Here is a 23356-nt window from a genome sequence, read left to right on the forward strand (position 1 = left end):
AAAAGCACACAAAAACATCTTTAAAGGGTTAGAGATAGCTCAGTGATTAAGAGCATTGGCTGCCCTTGCAGAGGATGGGGGAGGGTTGATTCCCAGCACTCACATGGTGGCTCACAGCCATGTCACTTCAATCCCAGGAGGTTTGATGCATTAGCATGCATGTGGTCCACAGTCATACATGCCGGTAGAACACTCATATATGTATAATAAAATTAAAATGTCACTCCCCCCCCCCCCCTTGTTTATAGAGAGGATGGGGCAAGGAACTCTGGGAAAAGTAGCTTTTTATGCCTGTGTCAAGCCAGATATAATTTGGTTGTTCTCTCTCAGTAGCACTGACTTCCAAGTTGTTTGAGGGAGAGAAATCTCAAAAGCTGATTCTCTAATCAGTAATTCTGGAATAGAGAGGTTTGCTGTTGAGGCTGGCCTTGGTTGCTCGGAGTGACTGATGTTTATAGAGTTGCCTAAGGGAAGCTGTACAGCAGGGTCTTAATGCCAACATAGGTGCAGAACAGGCTCTGCCCAGCAGGTGGTGCTGTCTCCCCACAGACCTTGCGAAAAGTAAGCCTTCCATCAGATGCAACAGGGGAGAGAAGGGAGATGAATAACCAGTTCTTTTATTTTTAAGCCAATAGCATGCTATTACAGGAGCGAAGTAGTTGGGCAGGCTTGGCAGTAATGCCAACCACAGCTTACCCACTAGTTCTAACAGCAGTGTTTTTAAAGGGGCTTGTTTCAGCTAATTCTCATTCCTATCAAAGAAAAATCATTAAGTATAATATGTCTCGTAATGTCAAAATTACACTATCTTCAGCAGTACCCAGCAGTAATGTGCAGGGCTGGCCTGGTGGTTTACATCTATAATCCCTGAAGGTAGAGGCCAGCCTGGCTTACACTGGGAGTTTTAGGCTGGCAGCTAGGGCTACAAGGACTCTATCTCAAAACAAAAACCCTGCAGGTCTTGCAAATTATAATAATCCTTGGGTCACTCAGATTTATTCTGTCAAGATGTGAGTCCTGAGTTCCATATGAGGAGCATATTCTCCATATGGTCAGAATACACATAGTCTGGAGATGTTAGACCTCTAAACAAAGACAACACAAAATAAGGCGTGGGGGTGCAGCTTGGGATCCACCCACAAAAGACTACGTAAAACCGGAGATTTAGGCGGTTCTCACTCTAGACCAGGGAGTCAGGGGCCCCAGTGGCTGGATACAGAAAGGGTGTAGAAGTTGCCTGGTCATTAGGAACCTTGTAAGATGATTAGACTTTAGTCTTAAATGCAGTGAGAAGGGAGTTGCTGGAGACTTCTGAGTAGAGGATTCTGGTGACTCAGATTTTAAGACCTAGGAGTGGAAAGGTGGAAGCAGTAAACACTCTAGTATTTATGTGCATGGGTGTGCCATCGTGTGCTTGTGGGTAGAGGCCAGAAGACTGCAGCATCAGATACCCTGAAACCAGAGTCACAGGTAGTTGTGAACCACCTGCTTGCTGTGGGTTCTTCATGGGCGCCAGGTGTCTTTTGCTACCCCGCTCCATCTCTGCAGCCCCTACTCGGTGTTTTGATCACAAAGGAGTTTGAAACAAGGAGTAAGGCTTTTTATACAAACCGATGGGAGGCTTAGAGGAGGAATTAATTAACTAGGGGGACTACACCAGAAAGCACCACAGTGGTGCGTGTAGGAAGCCTGCACGGTTGTCACAGCTGCTCACCCACGGAGCTGGCCGGGTCAGGGACTATTAAGCCCATTGGTTGCAACTTCTCCAAACACTTTCGATTTAGTGGCCTTGTTGGCCCACACCAGCAGCAATCGGAAGATTACCGCTCTTCTCTCTGTTATATTACACTACCACATTTCATTGAGTAATTCCATCCTAGAACCACAGGTAGGTATGTCTCGGGGATGTTTTAAAATTTCCAGCTCCTCTGATTGCTCTATCAGCCAGGTCCAATATCAAAGACTGTGGTAATGAGGGGCTAGGTGGCAGTGGCTGGCTTTGCAATGGTTACAGTAGAAATAGACGTGGACACGTTAAGGATGCAGTAGAGGTGTCTAGCCACACTCGGTTGATAGGACTTGATTTCAGGTTGAGTAACTGGATAGGTGCTGCTGCTGGAAAAAACAGTGGCTTCCCGTGGGAAGTGGAAAGGTGATGCAGACAGGAATACAGAAGTAACCGGAAGCAGCGAGTTCCAAGCCCAGAGCCCCAGGCTCCGCCCTGGCTGCAGAGCAGATGGAGGTTGAGAGCTGCCTGCTGTTAAAGCCGGAGTTTTGGTTATGTTGATGGAGAAGAGTCGGAGCCGTTTTGAGATCAAGCCACGGCAGGAAGCAACCCACGCAGAAGAGGAAGAGTGTGTACAAGGCCCAGTAGTAATGCAAGTGAGGGTCTGCCTTCATTTTGATCTCTTTCTAAATAAGGTTGCACTCTGTGTTACCAGCTATTAGACTTTGTATTTGGGAGAGGTGAGGGAGGGGGAGATAGATAAATCCATATGAGCCAAGAAAACCCCAGTGCTTCTCAACACCCTAATTCACCAAAATCTTACTCTGTCTTTCCTAACAAGCTTCTTGGCTGAGTCTGTTATTTTATTATTATTATTTTACCTATTTGTGGTTAGTGCTATTTCAGCAAGTGGCCCTGGATAGCTGCCTGGGACTGGCCGACTTTCAAGTGAGGGAAAGTGAAGCCAATCCCTTTGACTCATCAGACTGGATGCCGTGGTACTTCTTGATCCCTGTCTGCATGAGAATTGATCCTTGAAATTCTTATATTGAAGTCCCCAATAGGTGTGGCCACATTTTGGGATGGGCATTTATGAGGCAACTAGACTAAAGGAAGAGTGGTAGCGGCTATCTGAAATCCCAGTATTGCTCCAGAGAGGCTGAGGCAGGAAGATCTGACCATGAATTCCGGGTTAGCAGAGATGCAGAGGAAGAGTCTGTCTCAATAAATGAAGACATAAGTAAGTAAATGGTGTAAGGACAAAGCCTTACTCCAGTAGGGCTAGTGAGTGCCCAGTTTAACTATTTCCCAGCCCTGTGACTGTCTCTTCCCTTCCTCTCCTTCCTGTCTACCATGTGAGGTGCAGTGAAAAGGTAGTGCCTGTAAGTCAGGAAAAGCCTTCACCTAAAACCAGCCACGGGCCAACTCTCCTGCCACAGTCCTCTGACCTTTAGGCTGAACTCTTGTCAAGTCCTGGCCGTTGCACATTTGCTCCAGGAGGCCGCCTCCCGTGCTGTGTGGGAACCCAGCTTCACCGCGTGTAGAGGAATCAGGCTCCAAGCAGAATCAATCAGCCCTCCACTGCTTACCACCTGTCTTCCAAGTCATCCAGCTGTGACCCAGATACCGCGGAACAGAGATGTCCCAGCTGTTCAAACTGGGAGTCGATACGTGGTTTTAGGGAGAACTGTCAGTGTAAGAAACAAGGCAGTCACAATTTTGCATAAAACACCTTTATTTAGTGGCCAGATCCCAATGAATAATGTCAGTCTTTGCTTGATTCTGTTAAGATGTGCTGTTACATATATTCTTAAGAAAGCAGACGTGTGCATCACCAAAAGCTGTTTAACTTGGAGTGTGTACAGTAGAATAAGACTGTTCTTTGATAAAAATCTTTAAAATATAAAAAAATGAAAAAGAAGAAACAAACCCCAAGGCAGTTTCAAAACCAACGGGCATCACCCTGGACTATTTACAGTAAGATGCTTTTTTACTAAGAGAGCGCTGTGCTCGAGGCGCCTTCGCACACTCACCAGTGAGGGTTCCTGTGCCTTCTCTGCCCAGTAGTGATGACTCCTTTCTTCCTCACTCAAGACAGCTTCCACTCTGTCTCTCATCCCTGAATCTCTTTGATACTTCTTTCTTCTACTCAGAAACAACCAATCTATTCTGTGGACACTTACTGAGCACCTACTATGTGCGAGGCACTGCTGGGATTGAAGATTTAGGTGAGACGACATTTGAACCCTCCCTTGGGAAGCTACACTTTGGGTCGAATTTACAAAATAGCGTTTTCACATCATATTCTGGGGTATCCTGAAACCCCAGGGGATTTCCTGAAACAGTGCACTTGGTTGGGGAGGAGGTGCTTGTGCACTTGGCACACGCTGTTGGCACAAGGGGTCTAGGATGGCCTTGAACTTGTGAGTCTATGGTCTCACTTCTGAACTCTTTATTGGGTGATTTCCTGTTCAGTCTTACAGCTCTGTTTGTGCCAGTGTGGTTTTGGGGAAAGCGTTGTTTTAATTAGTTTCTACAAATTCCAAATTGGAAAATTTCCCAGTCCCCAAATGATAGAATTGGGGCAATTACATATGTGTGAAAGTCTCCCCTGGCTTGCATTTACCTTCTTTCCTCAGAGCCCATAGGCTCCCTCATCCCCCTCCAAAGCTCTCCTCCCCCCCTTGTGCAGATTTCTTTGTGCTTCTTCAGGAATCCCCCCCCCTTTTTTTTTTTTTGCTTCAAATATAAATTAAGCCTGCAGGTATCACCCCTTTCATACTTGAAACTAAAACAAGGTTCTTTCCTTTGGTCCACACCTTTGTCCTTGAGGCCTTACAGAGACCCATGAGAGATGCATTGTTAAAAAAAGAAAGGCAAGCCATGACAGTGTAGAAGCAAACACTAAACCGTGCCCTCTCGACTATACCTCATGCTGTACCTGGCAGACTGTCCCTGTGAACTTTGGCATTTGGAGATTTTTCCTCAGGCAGAATGAGTCAAGTCCAAATGCAGATGGCGGTCTGCTCTCCCATTCGCTCTCTGCAGCACGTTCTCTCTCTGGATCTACAAAGCTGACCGCTGGACAGTGGTGAAGGGAGCCTGGTGGGAAAGCTCTGCTCGTGCCTCTCATAGGCCAGTGCGTGGCTGTCACAGCTTCAGGATAGCATGCATCCAGCCAGATGCTACTCAGTCATCCACCCAAGAACATTGCCCTCCAGCTCGTTCCTAGCCCTTCGGACCTGAAGGCAACTTGAGGAGTTGGCATCATTCTCATGTTACACTCAGCCTGCCTTATTGAACTGGAGGAAGATGCCAACTTTGCAACGTGAAGAGGATGGAGCGCAAGGCATCCTGGGAGGGTGGGGTGGGGAGGTGACCATGCACAAGCTTCTGGCTCTGTCCTGGGCGTGTTTTCAGTGTGAAGGCGTGTATTTCCACACATGAGGCCTTGTGCTTGTTCATGGAAAGAAATAGCCCGCCCTGAAAAAGCTCTTTGTCAGATGTGGCCGTGAATGTGTGTCCGTGTGTGTGATTAGTGTCATGAGGTGGTGTGTCCAGTCCTGTGAGTGCATCCTCCTGGCCCCTCCCCTGTACTCACACTCACCAAGCCCCCAAGGACAGACTGACTGATGGGTTACACCTGGTCGGTCTGATACTCAGACGCTTCGGACAGGCTTTCTGAGAAGCTCAGGAAGTTCTCCTGGTACTCGGAACACACGATCTCATAGCGGTAGTGCCGGAACTCCACAGCCAGGGTGCCGAAGTACAACAGGAAGCACATGACCAGGCCCCACTGCACCCTGGCTGCGTACATGTGGATATCTTGGGCCATGAGGATGAAATCTGGGGCACAGCAGTCAAGGAAGGTCATCAGACATCACTATGTCAGTCTCCCCCCCCATCACCGGCTAAGCTGGCAGCCATGTCACAGGGCTCACTGAAGGCTGGTATTTGCACATGTTACGTCATAGTGAGCTGTGTGCTCTCCTGGGCACATTTCTGGATGTCGTTGCAGATAATCTCTTCTAACACAACGATTCTGTCATCACTTGACAGGTTTACACACAGCCAAGAAACAGGGGCCAAGCAGGTAACTTGCCTGAAGTCATCCTCACAAGCACATGAATTGGTGGATTTACACAGACACCTTGGCTATGCGCGACTGAATTCTACATCTGCCTGGTTAAATATGAGAGTTTTGCTACTCTAATATACACAATTTAACATTACAGTGTTTGTCTCACAGTGCTAATACTGTGCCCCCTTAGCTCTTCTTTTAGGCATTCATGGTCACACATTAAAACATGTAACCAATGGAGCTGGAGAGATGGCTCAGAGGTTAAAAGCACTGGCTGCTCTTCCAGAGATCCTGAGTACGATTCCCAGCAACGACGTGGTGACTCATAATCATCTATAATGAGATCTGGTGCCCTCTTCTGGTGGGCAGGTGTACGTGCAGCCAGAACTCTATACATAATAAGAGAATAAATAAATCTTTGGGGGGCGCCATGTAACCAAATGAAGAGAGGCAACTGAGAAAGCTCAGTGAGCTCAGTGTGGTGGTGTGCGCACGGAGCACTAGCACTTGGGAAGTGGAGGCAGGAGGATCCAGAGTTCACAGTTAACCTCATCTGCACAGTGAGTTTGAGGTCATTCTAGGCTACTTGAGAACCTATCTCAAAACAAGAGGTTCACAAAAGTAAGAAGGGACAAAAGGAGTAAAGGGGTGTGAATATGATCAAAATACATTATATTTTGCATTTTTCCAAACAGTCATACATGTAAAAATAAAATAAAACTTTTAGAAAACCCCAAATTATCCCAAAATGCCAATAAATTACCAGGTGACACTCATATACCCATATATACATACATACATACCAATATCAAAAAATAACATGTAATAGATATGTGTGTGCATGTGCATATGACCATGTATATAGGAGCTGAGAAAAGAGCAAAAAGTTCACAGAATATTTTTGTGACATGAAAAGAGTCTGAGAACCTGAAACATTTATTCAAAAAAAAAAAAAAAAAAAAAGAACTTATATCTGTGCTCTATCTTTAATACACAGACCTAAAATCTTCAGAGACTTTGAGCATAAAAGAACAGGTGAAACTACTTCAGCTGATCTTTAGTCTCTCAACTAGCCTGGATGCAGGAAACCCAGAGACTAAGCAACTGTACTGGCTGGTTTTGTGTCAACTTGATCCAATCTAGAGTTGTCGTCAGTGAGGAAGGAGCCTCAGCTGAAGAAATGCTTCCATGAGACTCAGCTGTAAGGCATTTTCTCAATTAGTGATCAGTTAGGGGAGGGTCAGGCCCACGGTGGGTGGCGCCATGTCTGGGCTGGTAGTCCTGGGTTCTATAAGAAAGGAGGTGGGCAAGCCAGTAAGCAGTTCCCCTCCATGGCCTCTGCATCAGCTGCTCCTGCCTCCAGGTTCCTGCCCTGCTTGAGTTCCTGTCCTGACTTCCTTTGATGATGAGCAGCAATTCGGAAGTGTAAGTCGAACCAACTCTTTCTTTTGCAACTTACTTTTTGGTCATGGTGTTGCAGCAATAGAAACCCTAACTTAGGCAGGGGCTCTTCCAAGTGTTTAGATGCAAAGCAGTGGGAACCACTAGCTCTCAGCCCCAAAGTCCCTGAAAGTCTGTGTACATTCTTCTGACCGAGGGTAGAAAATGTCACCAGGGCTGTGTTAACTTGGGGAAATGGCAACTTTGATTTCTCTGATCATATTGTACCTGGTTGCTACAATCTGTGTGAGCCTGGAGAAACTAACCTACCAGTGAATCTCAGCCTGTGAGTGAAAGTTAAGTGTTCAGAGTGATGCCTAGTGAAGGTTAGTGCTCAGGAAACACTGGGGGGTCACTATGACTGAGGTGTGCAAGTGTTAGCTGTGCGTGACCACTTAGGAATCATGACTTCCTCTTCTGGCTTCTGAGGAGAACCTGTGTGAGTAAAGACTGGTTACTACAGGGTGTAGATGGGGCCTGAGCCAGTCTTCCCAATTAATTGGGAATAAAGGCAGATGGTTTTTTCCCCATCTGCTCTGTGCTCTGGGTAACTGATGGGTCGAGTAGGGGTTTGAATGACTGTAGAAGAATGTTAATTCAGAACATGGCTGTTCTGGCAAGAGATCACATCCAAAGGTCATTTAGGTCTGTGTGATCCAGCTGGAATACAAACAAACCTTTAATCCAGGAGACAGAAGCAAACAGATCCTGAGTTCCAAGTCAGCCTGGTATAGAGCAAGTATCAGGTAAAGAAAAGCTTAGATCCAGGTGTTGTGATGGATGCCTTTAATCCCAAACAAAGGTAAAGTTAGTTTGTAGAAGGAAGCTCCCATGTTTGAAAGTGATGTTTAATTGAGTGGCAGAAAGGTGACAAATCAGAGAAGATTTGACAGAGGATACAGCCAACTCTCAAGAGAGAGAGGAAAGGGAAGCTACTTAAGAGACAGTTTTACACAGAGAGAGGAAGTTTTACCAGGGCAGTAACAGGGAGATGGGTTGTAGAGACAGAACTCAGGTGAAAATGGAGCAAGCCAGAAAATGAGAAGAAGCCAGAAGATTACAGCAGATAGCTGAGTTAGTTTGAGGCCGAGCAGAACAGTTCCAGGCTGAGAGAGAAACCAGACTAAGTAAGTCAGCTGGGAGAGGAGTTTGAGCAGGAACAGCTGAGTTGAACCAGCCAGACCAGAGCTCAGAATAAGTAAGGGTGAGCTTATTAAGTAGTGAGTCTTAAGAGGCTAAAAACGTTTCTAGACCTAGGTTAGATTGTACCAACGCTAGAAGCATCCAGGGCTAGGCCTAGGTTAGCAGAAGGAGGCAGTCAGCCTCCCAGACAACAACTGAGCATGGAGGAAAAAAAGTTACTATTACAACTGACAACCGCAGGCTCACATATTTGAAAACTCCATCCCCAGCAGGTGGTTCTGTTTGGGAAAGTTACAGAACTCTTAGGAGGTGGAGGAAGTATGTTATAACGTACAAGCTTTGAAGGTTTATAGCTTTGCGTCCTGCTCTCTCTGTTTTCTGGGTATGAGTGAAAATGTGAGCAGCCAGTCTTCTGCTCCCGCCATCGTGCTCCGCTGGGACAGACTCTAACCCCCTGGGTCCATTGTCTTCTAAGTTGCTTTTGGTCAGGTTATTTTATCATAGTGACCAAAAAAGCTACTGCTGACTTCTCCTGGACCAGGCTACTGGTGGTGTCAGTGAGCCCTGCATTAGCTCACCAGCCTCTCTGGGACTTGTCTGTGGCTTGAGGGAAGGAGGCATGTGCTGCCTTTCCCTTCCTCTGCTTGGTGACAACAGGGTGTGGCTAGGGCCTGAGCCCACGTCCCATGTTTACTGCCTACAGGGTGTGGATGGGGCCTGAGCCCACTTCCCGTGTTTACTGCCTACAGGGTGTGGATGGGGCCTGAGCCCTCTTCCCCAGCTTACTAGGAATAAAGGCCGATTTCACCTAGCTTTTCTTTGTTCTCCATTGGTTCAAATTCTGAGGGGAGAAAAGGAAATGAACAGTACCCTAAAGACTCAAATATTTATTCTGAAAAAACTACACACACGTAGGCGATCTAGTTTCTGAATTTGTTTTCCAGAAACACTTATAATCATGAAAGATATAAACATTCATCCCTTGCAGTTCATTTTAAGGCCAATCAATCACCTAACCCTAGTAGGACTTAAAGTCATAGATGATTTTTTTTTAAAAAGATAAAAATATCACAACACTCAGGTTTTTTTGTACTGTAGTTTTCATAAATAGAACATATGACTGGAGACAGAATGCATGACCTTTCCCATAGGCTGAAATAATCTTGAGATAGCAGAACCTGCTTTGGTTTTGGTATAAAAATATGGTCTGGTAGTTTTTTAAAAAAATTACTTTTCGCTTACTTTTATTTTTGAGACAGGATCTGATGTAGTCCAGTGTGGCCTTGAACTCATTATGACTTTAAACTCCCAGTTCCCTTGCTTTCTCCTCCTGCGTTCTTGGATTACATCTGTGCTCCACCACACTCGACTGGTAGTTTTATTATTTACTTTTTTTTTTTTTTAAAGATTTATTTATTTATTATATATACAGTGCTCTGCCTGCATGTACACCTGCATGCCAGAAGAGGGCATCATATAACATTGTAGATGGTTGTGAGCCACCATGTGGTTGCTGGGAATTGAACTCAGGGCCTCTGGAAGAACAGTCAGTGCTCTAAACCTCTGAGCCATCTCTCCAGCCCCGATATTTATTTATTCTTAAAAGATTTGTTTTTATTCTTTGTGTATTTTTGTGTACAAAATGATGTCTGCACATATCTATGTGTACCCCTAATGTGCCCAGTACCTGAGGAGGCCAGGACACATGCCCCTCTGTTTGGAGTTACAGACAGTTGTGAGCCACCGAGTGGCTGTGGGACTCAAACCCCAGTCCTCAGCAAGAGGAGCAAGTGCTCTTGACCACTCAGCCATCTCTCTGGCCCCTGGCTATTCATTTTTCAAAGCCAGAGTACAAAGCGATGGGTTCACTATGGCATCCTGGTCTGACACTTTTTCATCTGACAGTTCTACACACCAAGAAGGTTGATGGGCCTTCTGGTCATAAAACTTACCTGTGCTCTACTGTCCCTGACAAAGAACCTTTAAAGGATACACAGGACTACACACAGAGTGATAACAGCCGACAGGATAACTCGTGGAATTCCAACCCTCCGTCCCTCATTCTTGATGTTAACTTTGAGTGTCAATGCAGCCTGTATCCAGCAGGTCAGTGTGCCAAACCCAAAGGTCAAGGATGTTCCCACGTTATGGATTTCCTCATCATTTGTGAGCTAGGGAACAGAGAAGGAATATGAGGCTCATTTGAAAAACATGTCGGCTGATGAAAATATGAGAGAACAGAACTTCTCAACAGTGGGGCGACAGGAGATGAGAGATTGGACACCTCTCTCTAGTCTCTTTGTGTTCATTCTCAAATGGTTAGCATCCACAGAGAGGATGGAAAAAAAGTGGTTTTCTCTAAACTTAAAAACATTTGTTTAGAAAACCCTGCAGGAGGCAAGAATGCATTCCCTGAAATTATTTTCCTGAAAAAGCTTTTAAGGAAAGGAAGTTAAAAAGCAGGAGAATTGCATTAAAAGGGAAATGTCAAGTATCTATGGGCACACATCCCAGACTCAGCTTTTCAAGCTCAGAGAACGAGGCTGGGGATGTGGCACTGCGCTTACTGAGAATCGCCAGTTCTGGCAGGGGAAGATTTGATTGGCGCACAGTGATACCCTTGGGACAATTGGCCCGTCTGTGTAACTCATCCTACTCAATGTTAATAGGAATTCTGTGGGTTGTGTTTTCCTAGAGTCATAAAGAAAACGGCAAGCTCTGCTCGTTCGCCAGACCTGCAAGCCGTTAAAGAGCAACTGTGTTGAAGATCCATACTCAAGGCTTTTTGCAGAGTTCAAGGACTAAGGCTCTTCTTGGCCGTTGCAGTTGGGTGTTAGAGAGATGTAAAAAAATCCCCCAAAATCATTGTGCAGCTGCTTTACACAGGGCGCCTATCACTAAAAGCTCCTTCTGAAATCATCTGCTTCTTAACTGTGCATGCAGGAGGATGAACTCTGCTCAAGAGGCAGCTTTTAAACCACAGTGAGCTACGATTTTAAAACTTCACAACGCCCCTAGGTATTTTACTGCCTGGCAGTATTCCCATTGGTGTTGTACCAAATCAGTAATACTTCTCCCTTACAATTTTCCCATTGTTTTTGGTTGTAGGTCCCCCTCCCCAACCCCCTTTTCCTAGGAAGCCACTTTCCCTTCTCATAATCCAAAAGGTTTATTTTCAATATTTATTTTAAATAATGGCTTCTCATGTTAAATTTAATTTCCAGGACGTCAATTTCTCATGTTGAGTGCAACCCATTTCGTTTATTATCACTATTTTGCCTAATTTAAAAATAGGTAATACAGTCATACGGTTCAAACTTTTATGAATTTATAAAAGGAGTCAGGGATTGACATATGTCTTATCCCATATGCTCGAGGGTTGACTATTTGTTCCCTGGCACTCCTGGCAGATACTCCAGCAAGGGTTCCTCATACTGTCATTATTCATAGCTTTCCATTTTGTCACTCTCCAAGACAGCCCATTTCTAGGGCTCTTCCAGGACTTCAGAATGAGACATGCACTGCAGTGCATCAAAGCTCGGTGCTCTGGTGGAGGGAATGGGTGTGTTCCTTAAGTTGTGCCTACATCTGCAGGACAGGCAGGGCAGATAGATGGCCACCACCAAGATCTCAGCGACAATCTCAATAGCAATGCTCTTGACAACGTAGCATCCTATGCAATGCACTCTCGAGGGTGCAGCTCTCCTGTTATCCAGCTTGATAAGAAATAGGACGGCTCAACAACACATTATGCAAAACATTTGTTTGCTGTGCACCAAGGTAAAGGCTTGAGGAATAAACCATCTTGGTTTAATGAGTAAGCAAGAGTCAGGGGTAGAGCATGGGAGAGCTGCAGAGAACCCACGAGCATGTTTTGGTAAGAACAGGACTGAACGTTCAGTAGACCACTGAGGGTCTCGAGTGCCTGTATCATTTGGAGTTCATTTGACAGGTCCGGGAGGAGGACTGGATACATCTCTTGTTTGCTCATATGAGAAAATTTGTAGCCGCTCAGGGTGGGCCACAATGTGGAGCAAATGGAGGCAGGGAAATCAGCCAACTATGGAAAGAAAAAAAAAAAAAAAAATGGAGGAAGAGGCAGTATTTATTGGCAAGGGCAATTCCTCTTCCAGGTGTGCTCGCCCGAGGGCGTCTGAGCTCTAGGAGGATGAGTCAGGGATTTTGGGGGAAATCCTGGACTTTCATAGGAATTGGTTATGAGTGCTCTCATCCTATACAGCTGGTCAGTGTTTAATTATCTGGAAAAGCACGCTGGGATGCAATTTGTAATGAAGAAAAGTGTGAACCACGCTGGAAAAAAAAAGCCTTTTGGGGAACACAGCTGTTCTAAGCTGCTTCCCCAGTCATCAAACGGTCTACACCTGCAGTCAGCACTCGCGTGTCTGATGGGAACAGGCATGGAGACGCTGGGGACAGTGCATGCAGAACCAACGCGTCTGCTTGTTTCTGAAGTTTAGAATTAATAGGGTGACTACACTTCAGGCTGCAATAATCTAGACGTCAATAATCTTACCAGAGTAAGAGGGAGGCAAGGGGAAAACAAAACCAGAGGAAGTACCTGGAAATTACCAAGTAAGGTCATTCCAAAGGAAGCCAGACACAGTGCCACCAAACCACTAATATTCAGCCACGGGTTTAAAACCTTTGGTTTCAGCTGGATGAAGCGCAGAACGGCTACCACGAGGGCTAGGAATAAAACAAATCATAAAATTAAAGTATGTAAGTCATACGCCTAGACTAAGGCAGGAGTCTAAAACCGCAACGTCCATAAAAAGGTAAGACTCTTCTAAAACTTTGTTTGCAATAGGGTCTCACTATGCAGTCCAAGCTGGCCTGGAACTCAGGGTGTGGTCCAGGCTCAAATTCAGGATCTGCCTCCCTCAGCCTCCTGAATGCACCATGTGTGGCTCTCCTACGACACCTTAAATCTCAACACAGACAAGTTTTCTTGATTATTTCTTTGATGATTGTTGAGGTTAAAGCATGTCATTTTCTCCTCCCCTTTCCTCCCTCCAAGCCTTCCTGTATACACTCATGGCTTCTTTTTTCATTAGTTGTTATCACACACAACACACACACACACACATGTATGCGTATGTATATACAACATATATCCCTAAATATATAAATCCAACCTGCTCGGTCTGTGTAATGCTAGTTGTTTGTGTGTTTTCTGGGTTGATTATCTGGTATTGGATAACCAATTGGTATGCTCCTCCTCCGGGGAAGGCTTTCCCCACTCCTAGCATTGCTCAGTTACCTGCAGCTCTTGACAGTTTTTCACAGGAACTTTCCATTCAATGCTGAGACTCCTCAGATGCTTGCTTTATTATCCTTCACTTTTGGGGGTCAGAGGGGACTTGAAGCAGCAGGGCTGTATGTGACCCAGGATGGCAGCATTGCTAATAATGCTGTTCTAGGAGTTTTTAAAAACAAGACCAGCAAGGACAGCAGCTGGAAGAGTACTGCAGAGGCATCACACAAACAAAGGAGACAGGGACAAATGAACGTGCAGGGATTCAGGATTCGCTGATCAGTCACCTTCAGCTTAGAGCAGTGTGAGAGCAGCAGGGCAGAAGATGCGGGAAAGAGGACAAGGTGACCACATCTAGGGAAGCCACATTCCCTAAAAACTAATTCTTTCAAATGACGTTTAATCACTCATTTTTAAAAGGATACTTTAAAAAAATGAATTGAAAATATAAAAGTAGAATGGGAGGGGGAAGTTAGAGTTCAAGCCCTACATCTAAGTATCTATCTATTTTTATATCTTGGCCACAATTTCTTCTCCCTCCTTTTCTCCCAGTCCCTCCCCCCTCCCCATCCACTCCTCCTCCATTCTTCAGAAAAAGGTAGGCCTTCCATGGGTATTAACCAGCCATGGCATATCAACAAACCCCACTTCAGGGTTATCTGATGAGTGGAGTAGGGGCTGTCTCTGACTCTGTCCTGCCTTTGGGTCCCTTTCCCTTAGCTGGGCTGCCTCGTCTGGCCTCAGTAGGAGAGGATGCACTTAGTCCTGCTGTGACTTGATGTGCCAGGGTAGGTTGGTACCCATGGGAGGAGGAATGGGGGTAGGGAGGTGTGAGGGTGGCACTGGGAGGATGGGAGGCAGGGGCTTAGATCAGGCTGTAAAGAGTTTAAATAAATAGGAAAGGGGAAAAAAAAAAAAAAAAAAGAAAGCTCACTTTTTTTTTCTAAGTTTTTTGAGACAGGGTTTCTCTGTGTAGCGGCCCTGGCTGTCCTGGAACTTTCTTTGTAGATCAGGCTGGCCTTGAACTCACAGAGATTTGCCTGCCTTTGCCTCCCCAAGGGCTGGGATGAAAGGCATGCACCACTATGCCTGGCAAGAAACCCATTTCTAATAGATGCCTTGGGGACAGTACACACTCAAGCCACTAACCTAAAAATCGCCTTTTATTACTGCTTATTGCAGAAAAGGTTCTGTGTGTATGTGTGTGTGTGTATGTGTGTATATATATATATATATATATGTTCATATATGTATACATGTAAAGTTAAGTCTATAAATGATTAAAGATAATTGACAATTTAAATCATATCTACATATAAGGGAATGTACTAACAACTCCTATGACAATTTTGATATTACATTTCAGCAGGCAAGACAAATTACCCTATTTATATAGCAACTTAACTGGAAATTATTTACTAGGGGTTTAACCTTGACTCCAGACCCTCGTTTTTCCAGCCACCAGCAGAGAGTAGCCACCCACATGTCTGCAACCCGCACGCTGCTAGGTTTCACTATGTTGAGCTCATTTGTAACTCTTAGTACCTCTGACCAGCAACGGGAAAAAAACTTGATTCATATCCTGGATTTTGTAGTCAAAATATGGACAAACCTTGATATACAAATTATTCATCCCAATATAGATTTGGTACGTGTTCCAACCAGGGCCTATGATTGATCAAAGCAAAACTAAGTTGACAACACTTCTCCAACCAGTATCACTGCAGTTAGGCTCGAACTGTTCATTAAACTGTATCCTGCAGGAGAGGGAATAAGCATGATGCTGTGTCAGTTTTTAGGATGAGAGCAGGAGGGAGAAGCTGGGAGAGGGCTAATTACAGGCAGAGCTGATAAAGCAGCCTTAGGTCAGGACTGAGGGGCTCAGCACAAAGCCCCATGGGAACACTTGTTAGTTAACACTGTATGCCACCACAGAAGGACAAAACACAAACATAGCACATTTGGTCTCTTTTAAGGAACTCTTTGCTGGGCATTTTAAGTTGTGGGCATATTGTGTTAGAACCTTGACAGACACTGTAAACACAGAGCCCAGTCCAGCTTCTCATATTGACCCACCTGACAGCATGTTCCTCCCTGCCCAGCAGAGGAGATGTGAGTCACTTTAGGCACCGTGCATGTCCTGCCTAGCAACAAGGGTGTGTCCACCTCCTGGAAGTAGTGTCTTTCTATTTGGAATATGGGTGAGGAGTTCTTTTATCACAAATGGAAACTTATCTGAATATAATAACGTGACCCAGCTCCGACAGTTCTATTCCAAACACCGGGCTTTGCCCTTTTCAGCCACCAGCTCTATATTAATCAACTCAGAAAAGACAGAGCCTCTGTCACCGATAGATTCCAGTTGAAGTTTTAGAAAGATGGAACTAACAAAGATTTGGCTTTAGAAGAATTTATGAACTTAATTTGTCTCTAGCCAAATTATCTGTTAAAAAAGTCAATTCCCAGGGCTGGGCGTGGTGGCGCATGCCTTTAATCTCAGCACTTGGGAGGCAGAGGCAGGCAGATTGCTGTGAGTTTGAGGCCAACCTGGTCTATACAGCCAAGGCTAAACAAGAGAAACCCTGTCTTGAAAAACCAAAAAAGAAAAAAAAAAAAAAAAAAAAAAAAAAAAAAAAAAGTCAATTTCCAACCAAGTAGTGATATAACACCTGGAAAGTAACTTCTGGGAAATGGGACAGTTTCAAAGGCATTTCATATCACATATGCTGGTTTACTCTCCCACAGCTGCTTTCTGACCAATAGATAAACTTTAAAACTTAAAAAAATTAATTATTATTTTTATGTGTTTTGCCTGCATGTATGTGCACCACACATGGGCAGGCTCAGACTGGATAGTTCTGAGCCACCATGTGGATGTTGGGACTTGAACCCTGGTCCTCAAGAAGAGCAGTCAGTGCTCTTAACAGATGAGTTATCCCTCTAGCCCCCAACTGATTATTAAATATGGTTTTAAGTTTCATTAAAAATTATTGATTTGGGGCTAAAGAGATGGCTCAGGGGTTGGGAGCACTGACTTCTTTCAGAGGACTCGGGTTCAATTCCCAGCACCCACATGGCAGCTCACAACTGTCTGTAACTCCAAAATCTGATACCCACAGACATACATGCACATAAAATAAAAATAAATAAACTATAAAAGAATTATTGATTTGGGGACAGTGAGATGGCTTGGTAAAGACACCAAGCCTGACAACCTGACTTTAATCCCCAAGACTCAAATGGAAGGAGGAGAGCACTAACTTTTGAAAGTTGTCCTCTGACTTCCACACACACACACTGTGACATATGCATGCTACTGCCCCCCCATAAGATGTAACAAAATAAAATTAAATTTTTTTTTATTAACAGTTTTAGAAAAAGAACTTTTCAACCTACCCCTCTGCTATTTTTAGCCTACATAAGTTTTTTGTTGTTCTTCTATTGGGTGTGGCCTAGCTAGTTTTCCTCTATATTTTAAAAGAAACGCAAATAGAAACATAGCAGCTTTGAAAAACGAAACGTGTGAAGACTGGAGTTTTCAAGTTGGGAAGGCAGAATAACATCTCCCATTGCAGTCCTACCCTGGCACCCGGACAACTTCTGTTCTGTTTTGTTAATTTTGACTGTTTATGTATCCGAGATTCCTGTTTATGGCTACAGCAAAACACAGCAGCCAGCTTGTTTTGGCCTAAGGAGGGAGGTGGCTACTATGAGATGACTGAAATCATTTAGCTATTAGCTTTAGCCTTGTATCTGCCCCAGGGCTGGGAATAAAGCTCTTTTTAACACATCTGTCTTAGGCCTCTTCCCCCACCCCCCCCACCCCCCACCCCCCATCCCCCAGTGAAGAGAAGAATGTACATTCAGGGTGAAGATTGCGGCTAATTCTGTGAAGAAAATAACTGAGCACTTAATCTTTGATTAGTCTGTCAGAAAGATAAAGGATCTTTGCTAACTAATTTTAATAAATGCCACATGGACTCTTTTGTAGGCTATAAATTACAGTCTCTCTGGCTGTCAAAAGCAGTGACATATAGGCAGTGAAGGCCATTTTTAAAGGCAGCTGGAGAGTTTTAAGTGATATAGCCTGAGGTGGACCAGGGTCCGGCCTAGGGAGAAGAAAGCAGCCACCATATACAGCAAGAGTCTTTAGTGGAAAAAAAGAAAAAGGGTGTGTGTGCCGTGTTTCTTGCCCACTCCCAGTGCTGGTAAATAAGTAACTGCTGCTTTGCTGTCACCGAACACTAGTCTCAATCAGAGGGCATCAAACACGATGACAGATAACAGCGACTGAGCGCTGGCTGTTTCAGTACCCCAGCAAAAGCTTAATTGTTTCTAGGTGGAATGGAGTGAGCTGGGGAATGAGCTGGTGACGAAGGTCACCCGGAAGAGGGGCTTGGCTGGTACCGCTTGTCTCGGCAGATGCTTTCATAACTAGTTAACGCCAGGCTTTGTGACTACATAACTTGTGAAGTGTGCGAACTGTCCGGGTTTAGATCCTATACCAAAGACTACAGGAAAAAAAAAAATCAGTTTGCGCATAGAATACAAAGGAAATCATGTGTGGCTTCCGGCGTGTTCATTGGTTTCTTTAAAGCCCAGTGGAAGATGGCCTGGGACAGCTTTGGGGGAAGGCAGTGTCCCGGGTATTGTGATGGTAGGAGGCATTGCTTAGCGTGCGCTCAGCCGTGGGCTGGAGTAGAAATCCTGGCTGTTGATGTCTGTGTTGCGCCCTAGGGGTGCTCGGTGCAGAGGCTGTCAGCCTGTGGGCTGTGACAGCAGAGGGCCTGTGGGACGCCCTAGCCCTGGGGTTCAAGTTGATTCTTCAGCTTTTTGACTCTTGGGGCAACCGCAAGCATTTGTTAGTGGCCACTTCGGCCGTGGTTATGAATGAGTTTGCTGGGTTACTTTTTTATCTACTTACTTGTTTATTTATAGACAGGGGCTCTCTATGTAGCCCAGGCTAGCCTGGAAACTCACTAGGTAGACCAGGCTACCTCACTCAGGTATCTATCAGCCTCTGCCTTCAGATTATAAATGCCTGATGTCTACCAGTGTCCAGCCTGTTGGGCTGTAAAGGGACCACCTGTAAAGGTGTCACTACACCTGGCTTGGGTGGTTTTAGAAGAGCAGGTGTCAAGAGAAGGAACAAGGAGTGTAAAGCTGCCAGTTCTGAGGCTAAAGGCTGGGATCACCAAACAGCCGATTCAGACCAACCCTGGTCCCACAACAAGTACTTTCTGCTGAGTGCTGTGACCTTAAATGCTGTGACCGTCTGAGTCGTGAAATCCTCACGGTCAAGGGCAGGGAGGAAATGCTGCTTTAAGGATCCCATGACCTAGCTTCACGACCTTCTGGTAGCTCTGGGGCAGAAATTTCCAGGTTAGGTGACACCTGGGCAGGAAAAGGTGGAGTCAAGATGACGTTTGGCTCCAGGGAGAAATCTTTTAGCTTCAGAGAAGCTATCTTTACAGTCCCTCTGGGAAAATGTTTGTCATGAGAGTGTTTCTCGTGGTTTGAGCTCTTGGGACCAACTAAGATTTTGCTCATGTTCCATACTGGACCAACAATCTCCCAGGGTTCTACAGGCCTCCCCTTTCCTAAAGCAAACATTAAAAAATAAAAATAAAAATTATGTGTATATATATGTGTGTGTGTGTGTGTGTGTGTGTGTGTATATACACACACACACACACACACACACACATAGGGGCTGGAAAGATGGTAATGAAGTTATGGATCAGGAGTTTAAAGTCATCTGTTACATAGTCAGTTCAAGGCTAGCCTGGGCTAAATTAGATCCTGCCTCAACAAAAAGAAAGAGGTAGACGGAATGACGATGATGATGATGACAATGACAACAACAATATGCATGAGGCTGGGGCGTGGTTCAAGGGAAGAACACTTGTCTATTGCACAGAGCTTTGGGTTTTTATCTCCAGAGCCACAGGAACTGGACATGGTGGCCCATGCCTACAGGTCCAGAACTTGGAAAGTAGTGGCAGGAGGGTCAGAAGAGTTCAAGGTCATCCTGAGCTATATAGTGAGTTTGCAGCTAGCCTGGGCTACGTAAAACCCTATCTCAAAGTAGAGGCACACACATTAGGGAGGAGTAGAAATTTGTTTCAGCCGGGCAGTGGTGGTGCATGCCTTTAATCCCAGCACTTGGGAGGCAGAGGCAGGCGGATCGCTGTGAGTTCGAGGCTAGCCTGGTCTACAAAGTGAGTTCAGGAGGAGTCAAGGCTACACAGAGAAACTTTGTCTCAAAAAACCAAAAAAAAAAAAAGAAATAAATTTGTTTCAGAGCAGAGAAGGAAGGCTCTGTACATAAACTAACTATATGGATACAGGGAATAAGGGCGCCAAAAGCTGACGCTGTCTTTGCAGTATGATCTATCTTTTGCTAGGAATGGAAGTCTCAGTATTCAAAAACAAAACAAAACAAAACCCAAAAACATTCCTCAAAGCAAACAACAACAACAACAAAAAAAAAACCTGGGGGTGTTGTGATGTCCCTGTACACATCCGTGTTGTCGTCTCCCCACAGCATGCTGACACGGACATCCATGCCAGCAAGGTCAATCCATGACCCCTCATAAGATACCCAGAAGGCCTGGCTTGGGTTTTCACCAAGAGAAAGATGCCAGGCATGGTGGCACACACCTTAAATCCCAGCACTCGGGAGGCAGAGGCAGTTGGATCTTTGTGAGTTTGAGGCCCGCCTGGTCTACAGAATGAGTTCTAGGACAGTCAAAGCTGTTACATAGACTCTGTCTCAAAAAACAAAACAAAACAACAACAAAAACTCCCAACCAACCAACCAACCAAACCAAAAATAACAAGGGAAAAAGCTACTTCCTACCATCTTCAGAGAACTGGCAGCATCATGTATGTATTTGCAGATCCTGGGGGACAGGATGTTAAAGGAAGGGCCTTGGACCCCAAAGAAATGCTACTTTTTCTTAAACCTACCTCCTTACATGGCAGCCTGATATGTATGTGGGGACACAGGAGGGCATCATCCTAGGGTCAATGTTTTTTATTTATTTATTTTTATTGCATGTGCATTGGTGTTTTGCCTGCATGCATGTCTGTGTGAGGGTGTCAGATCTTGGAGTTACAGACAGTTGTGAGCTGCCATGTGGGTGCTGGGAATTGAACCTGGGTCCTTTGGAAGAGCAGTCGGTGCTCTTAACTGCTGAGCCACCTTTCCAGCCCCGGGTCAATGTTAATGAAGATATTCATCACGCAGCCTTACCTCAGTTCCCATCATCATCAGGGAAAGAATAAATAAGGCATTGTCTTCAAAGCAACCATGTGGCACCCTATCACGTTCTCAGCAAGATTTTACGACACGTGATATATATTATCTCATGCGGCAAAAGAAATAAAGTTCAGAGTATGGAGAAAAAAGATGACATCAGTAAAGGGAAGAGGGCTGGGAGGAAGGCAAAAAGGATTTATGAGGGAGAAAGGGGTCCTTAAAACAAAAAGCTGTCTTCAGCATACCAGCGTGACACGACACTAAATTACCAGCCGGGTCCCTCAGTGTTTTCATATGGGTCTGGGAGGATTTAAAACAGAGCTGTGGCAGAGCACAGAGAGGCACAGGAAGCCCTTGCTCCTGCTCATCTTACCTAGGAAGGCCGCCATGTTCATCACTTGGCTGAACACACAGCTTGCGGGAGGGTCATCACCTGCAAAACTGGAAGGAGGAGATCAAGCCTTAGACTCTGGCTACTCACATCTGTAGCTTGATGGATTTGACATGCTCTCTCTCCTTAAACTCAGCAGGTCAGGCTGAATCAGAGGTACCTGATGTACGGAGCGTGCTTCACACCAGATTTCCTAGATAACAAAGAACAGAGGTGCTGGTTAAGCAAAGCCCTGGGTAACTGTGGGGGAACAGTGTGTTCTCTTGAGGTAATCTTTACCTTGTAGCTGAATTTAATGGCAGAATTTTGTCTTCTTCCACAGCTATAAAGTACCTAGAAAGAAAGAATAGCTGATTTATAAAACAAATTAAAATAAAACCCTAAGAATTAAGTTTTTCATTTTAATTGGGTTAAATATCCAATTTATCTATATCATATCCAGGTTTTTCTAATTTAAAAAATGTTCCTTACCTAGGCATGTTTGCACACATACAACTGTATCTCCAATATTTGGGATATGGAGGCAGAAAGATCAGGAATTCAAAACCATCATCAGCTACATAGGGAGTATAAGGCCAGTCTGGCTCAAAAAAATAAACCAACCAACCAGGAAACAGAAAAAGATCTTTAACTACATTTATTTTCCTTTCGGGGCAGGATCTCATTACGGCCCTGGCTGGCCTGGAATTTGTTACGTAGCTCAGGCTGGCCTAAAACTTACGATCCTCCTGTTTCAGCCATCCAAGTGCTGGGATTACAGGCGTTGCACCACCACAGCCATGCCGACTGAAGTTCTTTGCCCATAGATCACTAGTGATTTAAAGCTAAATGCCATGATTAAAGCTTCACTGAGTGTCATGGCCCAGAGATATGGCCACGTAATTCTTCCAGAGGACCTGAGTTCAGTTCTCAGCGCCCTTGCCAGGTAGCTCATAACTCCTGTAACCCCAGCTCCAGGGAGATCTGATGCCTCCAGCCTTCACAGACAAACACACGCTCATGCACATACCCACACAGAGACATACATATAATGAGAAAAAAAACAAAACAAAACAAAACAAAAACCTCCTTAAAGGAGTTAATTTTCAAAAGAGGCCCCAAGTCAACAGTGATAATTATAATCTGAAGACTTGGGGAGGGGAAATAAAACTTATTATTAACAAAAATCCTCAGAAATATGTGACTCCCATTCTTCCTTTTTTGTTATTTTGTTTTGTTTTCCCACTCCTTGTAATCAAGCCTGTGGTGCTCTGAATGAGAGTGAATACTTGGTCCCTCATTGGTAGAATTGTTTGGGAAGGATTAAGAGGTGTGGTCTGGTTGAGATTGGTGTCATGGGGAGTCGGTGGGATTTAAAGTTCAAAGACACCATTCCCACTTAGCTCTGTCTGTCTCCCAGATGTTCCAGCCACTGTGGTTTTGCTCTGCAATCATGGACTCTTACCCTCTGGAACTGGAAGCCCCAACTCAAATACTTTTCTTTTTTCATCAGTTGCCTTGGCCATGGTGTTCTATCACAGCAACAGGACACTGGCTAATACAGATTCATGGCCTAGTGTGTGCCAGGCAAGTGCTCTCCCACTGACCTCACAGCCCCAGTCCAGTCACACCACTCTTCGTGAGTTTTCTTAAGACAAATATTGACTAAAATCTGCAACTAAGGGGACTTTTTTTTTTTGTGGTAAGCCAGGCCTTATGGCATAGTGATACCTATTTTATAAACACTTCATATCTTGTCATAACTAAACTGCAAATGGAGTCCACAGCACATTGGTATCAAGTAAGAAAATCTTGCAAATATTAACTCATACAACGTTCTCAAAATATACAGTGGTATAACTCGGTCATCTCAGTACAGGCTCCATACCAGCCTACAGCGTGAGACTCTGTTTACAAACAAAGAAAGCTTGAGAAAAACAAATGGCTGCGTGCGGTGATACATGCCTGTAATTTCAGCATGCAGGAGGCAAGGCAGGAGGACTGTTGCAAGTTCAAGGCCAGCCTAGTCTGCATAGCAAGACCTTTTCTTGAAGGGG

At 44.8% G+C, this 23356-nt stretch overlaps 1 protein-coding gene across 4 annotated transcripts in view; it reads right to left on the reverse strand.

The window, feature by feature from the left end:
* Positions 1-4949: 4949 nt before the first annotated feature.
* Positions 4950-23356, reverse strand: part of Tmem150c (transmembrane protein 150C) — a 79982-nt gene continuing 61575 nt past the window's right edge. For 3 of the 4 annotated variants that reach the window (XM_051170639.1, XM_051170635.1, XM_051170637.1), the window contains exons 3-8: positions 21600-21653; positions 21481-21513; positions 21303-21370; positions 12970-13097; positions 10384-10561; positions 4950-5572 (exon numbers count right to left, since the gene is read on the reverse strand). In XM_051170639.1, the coding sequence (XP_051026596.1) occupies positions 5364-5572; positions 10384-10561; positions 12970-13097; positions 21303-21370; positions 21481-21513; positions 21600-21653 (670 nt within the window). In that variant the 3' untranslated portion in view covers positions 4950-5363. The remainder of the gene's footprint in view (positions 5573-10383; positions 10562-12969; positions 13098-21302; positions 21371-21480; positions 21514-21599; positions 21654-23356) is intronic. The other variant, XM_051170636.1, reaches the window with a different exon arrangement.

This window comes from Acomys russatus, chromosome 28 (genome assembly GCF_903995435.1).
Source record: "Acomys russatus chromosome 28, mAcoRus1.1, whole genome shotgun sequence".
NCBI lineage: Eukaryota > Metazoa > Chordata > Mammalia > Rodentia > Muridae > Acomys > Acomys russatus.